The sequence below is a fragment of the Protobothrops mucrosquamatus genome, unplaced genomic scaffold (genome assembly GCF_001527695.2).
Source record: "Protobothrops mucrosquamatus isolate PMUCROS unplaced genomic scaffold, P.Mucros_1.0 scaffold2915, whole genome shotgun sequence".
In the NCBI taxonomy this organism is placed as follows: Eukaryota; Metazoa; Chordata; class Lepidosauria; order Squamata; family Viperidae; genus Protobothrops; species Protobothrops mucrosquamatus.
This window is the reverse complement of record NW_015388941.1, coordinates 196,118-207,309: the sequence shown is the minus strand read 5'-3', so window position 1 is coordinate 207,309 and position 11,192 is coordinate 196,118. Positions and strand designations below refer to the sequence as shown.

At 43.6% G+C, this 11,192-nt stretch overlaps 1 protein-coding gene across 2 annotated transcripts in view; it reads right to left on the bottom strand.

Annotated features, from left to right (window-relative positions):
• Positions 1-328: 328 nt before the first annotated feature.
• The window catches only part of EPHB3 (EPH receptor B3), an 82,012-nt gene continuing 71,148 nt past the window's right edge, over positions 329-11,192 (bottom strand). For both annotated transcript variants that reach the window (XM_029286110.1, XM_029286109.1), the window contains exon 15: positions 329-1,459. In XM_029286110.1, coding sequence (XP_029141943.1) covers positions 1,351-1,459 — 109 coding nt within the window. In that variant the 3' untranslated portion in view covers positions 329-1,350. The remainder of the gene's footprint in view (positions 1,460-11,192) is intronic.

The window sequence follows — 11,192 nt, the reverse complement described above, 5'->3', positions numbered from 1 at the left end:
GGAGGGGCAGGATTTGACAAGGTACCGCAGATCAGAGGGAAAGACGACGATTCCCCAGAAACTTCAGTAAAATTATTATTGCCTTTATTCTGCCATGGCGCACGGTCCAGATGGCCAGTATACGCACTCTTACACATGCAAGCTTGCCAGCTTCACAAAGGCAGCCTCGTGTTACCCAACGGCTCAGGCCTGCAGAGGCTTTCGGAAAAGAAAAGCAAAAAGCAAAACAAAAAAACAAAACAAACAAACAAACAAAAACAAAAAAAACCCACCAAAAACCAAAAAAAGAAAGGAAAAAGAAAAAGGAAGTGTTCCAGTCTTTTTTTTTTGGCAGCAATCACAGCGTGTGTCAAGAAAAACGCTCCGCAGAGATGGGGTGCGCGGCTGACAAGAGCCTGCTCGTTCCTGAATAAAAATGAGATGGAGAGGCAGGCCTGGGATGCACTTTCCCTCCCGCCCCCTTGCCTCCGCGCAGCCTTTTTTCTCCCTCGAATCCCGCTGGGCCGGCAAGCTGCCTCCACTGGCTGTCCATCTGTGTGATGTTTGTGCAAACTTGTGCTGGCAGGCCCTGGGATAGGAAGGCCCGGAACGCCCGAGGCAGAGCCATTTTGCTCAACGTCCTGTCCTGAAGCCAGGGTTCCAGTGTGCCGGGGGCCAAAGAAGTAACCGGCTCTTAACTCCCGGCAGAAGATACGGCTTGTATCGGCTCCGGATGGCCCCGGAGGGTGCACGATTGTCAAGGCCGTGGAGAGGAAAATGTCCAGCCAGTTTCATGGTCCCTGGTGTGGTGTGACTCTCAGAGGCTCCTTCATTCGTTGGGCTCGGGCGCCACGATTCCTCTTGGGCCAGGACAGAGGGGAAAGGCCACATATTTCTGGTTTGGTGACGATGCCAAGGAAGGCCGCCGGAGAGCTCTGAACCAGGAAAGCTCACGGAAGCTGAAAGTCCTCCACGGCACCGTGGGAGGCAGACGTAGGGAACGGCGGTTTGTGTGAACAAAAGGGACGATGTGCAGAGAGGCCGTTGATAGTTCCTTCCCCGGTAATCGGTCTTCAATATGAAGATGCTGAATTGTTGGCGTGCCACTTCAAGTACGTCACAGCAAAAACGAGGAAGGCGACCTCTTGCTGATCCGGGAATGTCTTTAATCTAGCTAGGGTCATCCTAGTCCATTCCACCATAGGTCTGTTGGCAAACCGAGAAGCTCCACACCCCGATAACGGGGTGGGGGAGGATGGAGAAGAACCCCCTTCCTCAAACTCAGGAAGCTGGGCAGCACCGCAAACTAGAATCCTAGGGAAGTGACCCTCGGGGGAGGGGGATCCGTTCCAAAGGCAGAGTCCTCCGTGGTCAAACCTGAACTGGCAGAGTCTGGTTCATTTGTAACCTCATGTCCTGTATGCTGCTCAAGATCTTCTTCTGGTGTCCTGCCAGCGTCACCCCTATCCTGAGCAGGTCCCTAAAAAGGCAATGAGGAGACATCAGTTAGCAGAGCAGAAGACAAAATATTTCCAGTGGTGGAACTCTTAGACCACCAGAGATACCAAGCAGACATTTGGTTTCTTCACTAGAAGGAAGTTCTTGAGATGTTTTCAGTGATGGGATTCAGCCGGTTCACACCGGTTCGCGAGAACCGGTAGCTAAATTTACCTGAATTCGGAGAACCGGCTGGCTTCTGGAAGTCCAGTCTAGGCCTTGGAGGCCTCCCAGGCTTAGAACAACCCAATGGAAGTGCATGGACGCCACTTCCGAAAGTCTGTTCTAGGCATTGGAGGCTTGGACGAGGCCTCCCAGACCAGGAACGGCCCACTGGAAGTGTATGATGCCTCTTCTGGAAGTCCGTTCTAGGCCTCAGAGGCCCAGGGCTGCATCACATAATAGAACCGGTTGTTCAGGTATTTGAATCCCACCACTGAATGTTTTGTATTCCAAGCTTACCTCCCCACCCTACCCTTTGCTGGATTTGTACAATATACTGAACCAGAGATAAAACCGAAGGGTTGAATCTGCACAGCCAAGAAACCAAGAAAACCCAACCAAGGTTGAATCTATTTGAAGAAATGCACTCTTTACATGAGCTAATTAAGCCACTACGTGATCTTCAGCCCTTGTCTTCTATCTGAAAGCAATACAGGCAGTCCTCAACTTATGACTGTAACTGAGCCTGGCAATTATGGCTGTAACTTGTGACGGTTGTGAAGTGGATCACCATGTGACCGATTTAATTTTACTAGCTTTTTTTTGTGAAGGTTGTTACTTGAACATGGCAGTTGGTAATCGCACCCCTTGTTTGCTATGGACTGGGTTTTGATGGAAACTGGAAGCAAACACCAGTTTCTGATAAAAAGGGTGGTCGTGAGACTACAGGTTATTGCAAATAAATGCAGATTGGTTGCTAAGTACCCAAAATGTGGTTGTGTGTGTGTGTGTGGGGAGACATGGCCACTGGAATTTTGGAGCTGAACTGTAAGTAGCTTTTGGGGGGGTCTGTCGTAACTTCAAATGGTCACTAAGCGGTGGTTGAAAGTTGAAGGCTGCTTGTATACAGATAGTCCTAAACTTATGACAATTGAGTCCACAATTTATATTGCTAAGTGAGACAGCTGTTAAATGAGATTTGCCCCATTTTATGACCTTTCTTATCCGTTGTTAAGGGAATCACTGCAGTAGTTAAGTTAGTAACACTAACTGTTCAGTGGAGCTGACCTCCCCATTGACTCTATTTGTCAGAAGGCTGCAAAAGGGGATCACATGACCCCGGGACACTGCAACCGTCATAAATATGAGTCAGTTTGCCAAGCGTCCGAATTTCGATCCCGTGAAAATGGGGGTGCTGCAACTGTCGTTAAGTGGGAAAAACGGGTCATAAGTTACTTTTTTCCCCAGTGCCGTTGTAACTGTGAACGGTCACTAAAGGAATGATTGTAAGCTGAGGACTACCTAGATACAGAGAATACTCTTTCACCGATCTGGCTATTAGCAACTATTCAAAGGTTGCTAATCAGATGTCTGCAAAGCATTCTTGACCTTTAGAAATAGTTCACCAAAGGGCTACCTGAGATTACGAGGGATGAACCGACTTTTTATTTCATGAATGGAGTTACACTCCACTCCAGCCTGCCAATTTCTGCTTTTCCCGCCCACCCGACAATCGCACAGCAAAACCGATCTCCACCGCACGGACGCAAGCTGCCATTTTGTTTAGTTTATTTGATTTCTATCTTTTCTGCAGGAGAAAAGGAGTGCATACTGTATCCTTCAGTTTTTTCTCAGTTTTTTCCCACTGTATCCTTCAGTTTTTTCCCAGTGACAATAACCCTAGGAAGTATGTAGAAATGGGGGATAGAAGCTTTGCTCCCGTTTTTTTCATTGGTGGGGCTTTGCCTTTTTTTAAACAATAATAATAATAATAATTAAAAAACAGTCTTAACGCACCTACTGTATATAGTTGCATATAAGCCCATCCAATTGAGGGATAAGCCAACTCTCACATTTATTTATTTTTTTTTACCAAAATTCCATGAAAAATGTGCCACTGCCGAACATGCATTTTTCATGGTATTTTGGTTAAAAATTTGGGGGTCTGCTTATCTGCAGAGGGGCTTTACCTGTGAATGTTTGCTGGAAATAAAACTTTTAAAAGCATTACTGTATAGATATTCAGGGATAAGCCCTTCCGCAGATAAGCTGTAAATAGTCCTTCGGCTCCTTGGTGGGCCTCAAATGCTCTATAATACCACATAAGTATTTTAAATTCCTTCTGTGTTTTAATCTTTATAGTTGTCATATAGTGATTGAAATTTTTCCTCGTTTAGATTGTTGCGCTAGTTTTAAATGTTATATTTCTCTTTGTAATGTAAGATGTTCTGGACTTGGAAAACAAATAAACAGACAAGCTAAATGTGCTTTTTTTTGGTGCATTTTGGCATCTAACCTTTTTTGGCTTTTGCACGAGTAAATACAATACACGACTACTTTGTTTTTCCAAAAACCATAGAAAAACACACCAAGATCATATTCCCCCAATCTTGCTTCTGAGTTTGTTTATATATTAGATTTATAAACAGCCTCAGATAACATGCGTTTATTTGTTTTATAAGTCACCTTCCATTCAAAAGTTGAAGACAGTTTACCTAGCGTTTCCCTTCCCATTTTTTCTTATAACAATAATCCTATGGGATGGGTTTTGCTGAAGGAACATGAGTGGTCTGAAATGGGGGGGGGGGAATAGAATTGAGGAATCCTGGGAGTTGAAGTCCACAAGTCTTAAAGCTGCCAAGTTTGGAAGCCCATGGCTGGCTCAGGAATTCTGGGAGTTGAAGTCCACGAATCATAAAAGAGCCAAGGTTGCCTATGCCTGAACTATGCCAAAAAAACCCAACAACAACGAAAAAAAGGCTAGATTGGGTGGTTCAAAAAAGCGCAAATAAGGGGAGCTGCATTTATCGTGAAGAAAAATTGCTAAAACCAAAGCAAAGCAAAAAACCCCCCAAAATGGTTAAAATCTATCAGCTCAATTGTTTTTAACCAAGACAAGTCACATGATCAAAATTTGGCACTTGGCAACCGGCATGTATTTATGATGGTTGCAGCATCTTTGGAGTGTTTGTGTGTATGTGTGTGTGTGAGTGTGCGCGCGATGTGACGTGATTGCCACTTGTGACTTCCTAGCCAGCTTCCGATAAGGAAAGTCATTTTGGGGAAAAATTGATTTGCTTAATGACTGCACGATCCACTTAACGGCTGCCGTGTTTCTCTTTAACAACCAGGGTGAAAAAGGTCATAAAATGGTAACTTAACAAACGCCTTGCTTAACAATGGAAAATTCTAATCCCAAATACGGTGATAAGATGAGGACTATCTGTATGTGAAAAATCAAAATGGTGGCCCTGACTAGACAACCAATGTCAGTCTCTTTCGACATAGACACAAAAGGGGAAGTCACATAGCTGCAGACATTACCTTTATTACTATTATTATTATTATTTTGGACACACACACACCCAAAGACAACCCTAGTTGGAAAACTGAGTTCAGAGTTATTTGATTATTTATTAAACAGCCATTATTTTATCAAATGAGTTTCAAAATAAGATAAATATATTATTTTGATAAATATCAAAAACTGACATTTCTTTTGCACAAAGGCAGAGGTGTCAGTTATCCATTGTCATCATTGCTGCTGCATTTTATAATAATATTGTTATTATTATAGTTTCTATCTACACAGTTTACCAGATGGTTCTGATCCGGTTTCCTACTTGTAACTATCACCTCCTTTCCGATGAATTACGATTAGCTAAAGATATTGTACAAAAAGCAGGAGTCCGGTAGCCCCTTTTCTGATTAACAAATGTTATTAAAAGGCAGAAACTCCTGATTTTTTTTTTCTTGGACACTATACATCGGGATGGGCAATTAATTTTAGCAAGGGGCCACATGAGAAACTGCTACCGTTATGGAGGGCCGAACCAGTAGGGCTGTGAAGATGCAAAAGCACCGTACCAACGCACATACGTAAATTGAAAACAAAAATAGCAGTCACCTTGAAGGCCGGAAAGGGACAGTTAAAGGGCCGGATGTGGCCTGGGGGCCGTAAAATACCAAAGTCTGCCATAGGCTGTCAAGGCTCTCCTCCTACCAATGCTACAACCGATGCTGTTGTAGTATCTGCACTACTCCAAGCAGTGCAATTTTTGTGATGGATGAGTAGAGAGCCTAGTTAGACAACCTTGGCTCTTGTATGACTCGTGGACTTCAACTCCCAGAATTCCTGAGCCAGCATGGCTCAGCTTGGAAATCTCTCTTTCCCCTCAGCAAGGCTGGCTCAGGAATTCTGGGAGTTGAAGTCCACGAGTCATAAAAGAACCAAGGTTGCCTACCCCTGCCTAGCCATTCCTACTGCGTTCAAACACATTTCCAGATTTTTGCTATCGGGACAAAGAAAAAAAAAATCAGGAGCTTCTGCCTTTTAATAACATTTGTTAATCAGAAAAAGAGCTACCAAGTTGTCATTGTCATCATCTTCCTTATTAATTTGTTGTCAAATAGGTATCTGCGATTAGTGATCATGTAGGTGTATCTTCTCCAGATTGACTAGTCCACAGTGGGTAGATTCATGCAACATTCTTATCAGATCAAGAAAGACCCACTAGATCTCTGTACGCATGCTAACTGTGATTAAGCTTTTAGTTTTTGATGGTGTTTTTGTTGTTTTATAACCTGTTGTTCACTACCCTGAATCATAAATCAAAAGGGTGGACATATAACTTGGATACATAACTCAACAAACAATTTAGAGCAGTTTTTGTTCTCTCTCTCTGTCTCTCTCTCTCTCTCTCTCTCATGTGTGTGATTTAGCGTGTTGGGCAAACTAAACCTGTGTGGATAGTTTATGACAAATGGCACAGGTAATTGTAAGTTGTGGCAGTCGTTAAGTCAGACACCCACGTGATTGCTTCGTTTAACAACCACAATCCCTGCTCTCCCCATTGCAGTCGTTAAGTGACTGTATGGGTCATTAAGTGTGAAGCACAGAGCATCTGGCAATGAGGGGAGACCGGCACTGCAGCACCCATCCAGCTCACAGGTGGTCTTCCCAGGGCCTTCCCCCAACTCAAGACATCCTCTGCTCCGCTTCCTGCTCTGCTGGGTCCCCAGAGGTCTTGGGGCTGCTTTTCATCTAACTGGGTCCCACACCTTCCCCCCATCAGGGCTCAGTCCACTTAACAGCTGATCTACCATGTGGCCTTCCTACACGAAGGCTGTGAGGCTCTATCCCAGAGGTGGGCGCCATTTTGGGAGCGACCACAGTCCATTGCCAAGGATTGCTAAGCACCCAAATTTCGGTCAGGTGACCATGGTGATACTGCAGCAGCCACAACTTTGGGCAGGGACTATAAGTCCCTTCATTCAGCACCTTGGAAATCTTGAATGGCCGTTGAATAAATGGTCGTAAGTCGAGAACTACCAGTATCATGTGGATTGATTAATTTGATTGAACGTAGTGTGCGAAGGCGATCACAGCTATACAGGCCATGTATCACATTTTGTATGCTGTGTTGCTGTTGTTATTGGCTCCATTATGGCTTGTTAATGTCACCCTGGCTGTCAAAGCAGGAGTATATATACTCCCAAACTCACAATTAACAGAATAATAGAGTTAGAAGGGACCTTGAAAGTCTTCTAGTTCAATTCCCCAGCAGGAGAGCCTATATCATGTCAGAAAAATAACTGTCCAATCTCTTCTTAAAAACCTGCAGTGATGGATCACCTACAATTTCAATTTGAACACAACTAATCAGTTTAGGGGTCCCTGGATGCTTCAGAACATTAAAACACCTCATGGATCAAATCAAAATCCACATTACACTGAGAGACCTCTCTTATTTTTGAGGAGAGGTCTTCACAAAGAAGCCTCCATCTCAGTACCACTCTGTGGAAGGGTAGGCTGAAGACAGAGCAGCGTGATCTGATGGGAAAGTGGTTTTCCATGGGAAAATGAAGAAGATCTCCCATGCATAGATGCCATCTGAGGTGGAAAAAGAGACTTTTGAGGAGAGAATTGTCTGCTGTGGGGTGGCCCTTCTCATGCAGCCACTGGCTTCCATCCTCTATGGCAGGGGTCTTCAAACTTGGGCCTTTTATGACTTGTGGACTTCAACTCCCAGAATTCCTCAGCCAGCATGCCTGGCTGAGGAATTCTGGGAGTTGAAGTCCACAAGTCACAAAACGGCCAGGTTAGAAGACCCTCTGCTCTGTGGCAAGAGTATTCAAACTTGGTAACTTTAAGACTTGTGGACTTCAATTCCCAGAATCCCTCAGCTAGCATGATTGGCTGGGGAATTCTGGAAGATGAAGTCCACAGGTCTTAAAGTTGCCCAGGTTAGACCTGCCTGCTCTATGGCCATTTCTGCTTTGCGTTCCAGACAGAACTCCTACATTTGGGGGCATTTGGTTAGGGCAGTGTTTCTCAACATGGGCAACCTGAAGATGTGTGGACTTCGACTCCCAGAATTCCTCAGCCAGCATGGCTGGCTGGCTGGCTGGGGAATTCTGTTCAGGTTCAGAAATACTAGGTTAGGGGAATCCCAAAGTCCTGAAGCCTGAATGTTGGTCTTTCTTGAGCATGACATAATTAAAGGGTGGTTACCCTTAAGAGCTGTATGCAACCAAACCTCATTTTAATGTATGCTGATTAATGTACATTTAAAGTGACAATAAATTCTATTCTATTCTTATTCCATTCTTATTCTTATTCCATTCTTATTCCATTCCATATTCTATTCTATTCTATTTTTATTCCATTCTTATTCCATTCTTATTCCATTCCATATTTTATTATATTCTTATTCCATTCCATATTCTATTCCATTCCATATTCTATTCCATTCCATATTTTATTCCATTCTTATTCCATTCCATTCCATATTCTATTCTATTCTTATTCCATTCCATATTTTATTCTATTCTTATTCCATTCCTTATTCCATCCCATATTCTATTCCATATTCCATATTCTATTCCATATTCCATATTCCATATTCCATTCCATTCCATTCCATTCCATTCCATTCCATTCTATTCTATTCTATTCTATTCCATTCCATTCTTTAAACTTATGAGCACCATTCATTTTTACAAAAATGATTCAATGGACATGCTCCTTTGCTTTCTGACCAAGAATAGAACATGGATTGATTGAATGCACTGCCTTCCATTATTCTTTTGTCAAAACAGCAACTTTTCCTAGCTTGCTGATTTTTGCTTCGGTTGTCATTTTCTTCATTTGTGGGTCTGGCACACAAAGAGAATCGTTTGCATCCTGGTGGCCTGTCTACGTTGCAAAGGGAGTTTTCCCACCCTGCAAAAGGTGGAGAGGGGTCAGAGGAGAAAAAGACAAGGAGGGTGGCTGGCAGAGAATGAGCTGAAGTCGGCAGCAGACAACGGCCCTTCCCGCGACAAGCCTTGAATTTAAAGGGAGAAGAAAAAGGCAGGAATGGGGAAAGTTGTTTGCATGATACTTGTAATAAGAACAATCTTGCCTGCTGCTTTTTTCCCAGCCTGGAACCAATCCTGTTACCCAGAGAGTAATCCTTTTTACTCTCTTCAATTCAATGTAGAAAAAAAATAAGATTTTACATTTAGACAAGAAAAATCAAATGCACAGGTATAGAATAAGTGGTACCTGGCTGAATAGTAATTAACTGTGAGAAGGATCTTGGAATCCTAGTGGGCAATTACTTATATATGAGCCAGCAGTGTGCTGCAGCTGCCAAAAAACCCCCAAAAAACAATGCAGTCCTAGGCTACATTAATAGAGGGATAGAATCAAGATCACGTGAAGTATTAGTATTGCTTTACAAAACCTTAGTAAGAACACACTTAGAATACTGCATCCAGTTTTGGTCACCATAATATAAAAAACATGTTGAAACTCTAGAAAGAGTGCAGAGGAGAGCAATACAGATGATTAAGGGACTGGAGGATAAAACATATGAAGAACGGTTGCAGGAATTGGTTTTGTCTAGTAGTTTATTTATATTTAATGAAAAGAAGGACTAGGGGTGACATGATAAGTCTTCCAATACTTGAGGGGCTATCACAAAGAAGAGGGAGTCAAGAAGCAACAGATGGAAACTAATCAAAGAGAGAAGCAACGGATGGAAACTGATCAAGGAGAGAAGCAACCTAGAACTAAGGAGAAATTTCCTGACAGTTAGAACAATTAATCAGTGGAACAACCTGCCTCCAGAAGTTGTGAATGCTCCAACACCGGAAGTTTTTAAGAAGAGATTGGACAGCCATTTGTCTGGAATGGTGTAGGGGGTGTATCAGATTGAGCAGGGGGTTGGACTAGAAGACTACCAAGGTCCCTTCCAACGCTGTTATTCTGTTATTTTTTTTACTTGCCATGTGTCCAGCAATACAGGTAGTCTTTGACTTACAACCATTAGTTGAGTAACTATTCAGACTTTCAATGGTACTGAAAATAGTGGCTTATGATCAATCCTCATCTTTACAACTGTTGCAGAATCTCCATAGATCATGTGATCAAAATTTGGGTGCTTGGCAATCAACATCTATGCTGGTTTCTGATTAACAAAGTCAGTGGGGGGCAAGCTGGATTCACTTGACTGCATGATTCACTTAAGGACGGCCAGATTCACTTAACAATCTCAGTGATGCACTTAACAACTGTGGCAAAAAAAATAATAATCACAAAATCAAGCGCCACTCGCTTAACAACTACCTTGTTTAGCAACCAAAATTCTGATCTTAATTGTGGTCATAAGTCGAAGGTTATCTGACTACCCGACATGTTTCTGAGATCCAGTCAAAGATCAGCAACGGGGCAGGAGTTTTACAGTGACCCTCTTGCCTTCCATCACACAGCCAAGAGTAAAGCACTTCCAGGAGATTGTCTATCCCAGGGGTAGGCAACCTTGGCTCTTTTATGACTCGTGGACTTCAACTCCCAGAATTCCTGAGCCAGCCATGCTGAGGGGAAAGGGAGAGGTTTCCAAGCTGAGCCATGCTGGCTCAGGAATTCTGGGAGTTGAAGTCCACGAGTCATAAAAGAGCCAAGGTTGCCTACCCCTGGATGGAAAATGATGGACAACAGGATATAGATCTAAGAAAAGATAGAGGATTGCATAAGAAAAAAAGAACTAGATCAGTAAAAAATAGCAGGATGAATCTGAGGGATTTTTTTCCCCTCATGCTTTCTCTTTCCGCTTGCCTCCAAATAATTCTGCCTCAAAATATAAGAAGGTTAAAAAAAAAAAAAGGTAAAAGTTTCCCTGTCAGTCATGTCAGGGTGGTACTCATCTCTGTTTCATGGCTGAGGGAGCCAGCATTGTCCAAAGACAATTTCCATGGTCATGCAGCTAGCATGGCTATATGCCAGGGGTAGGCCACCTTGGCTCTTTTATGACTTGTGGACTTCAACCCTCGGAGAGGGTGCGCAATCTGGGGGTCCTCCTGGATTCGTGGCTGACGCTGGAAGACCAGTTGTCGGCCGTGACCAGGGGGGCGTTTTATCAGGTACGCCTGATCCACCAGTTGCGGCCTTTTCTGGACCGAGACGCCCTGCGCACAGTCACTCATGCCCTCGTTACCTCCCGCCTGGACTACTGTAATGCTCTCTACATGGGGCTCCCCTTGAGGAGCACCCGGAGGCTCCAACTGGT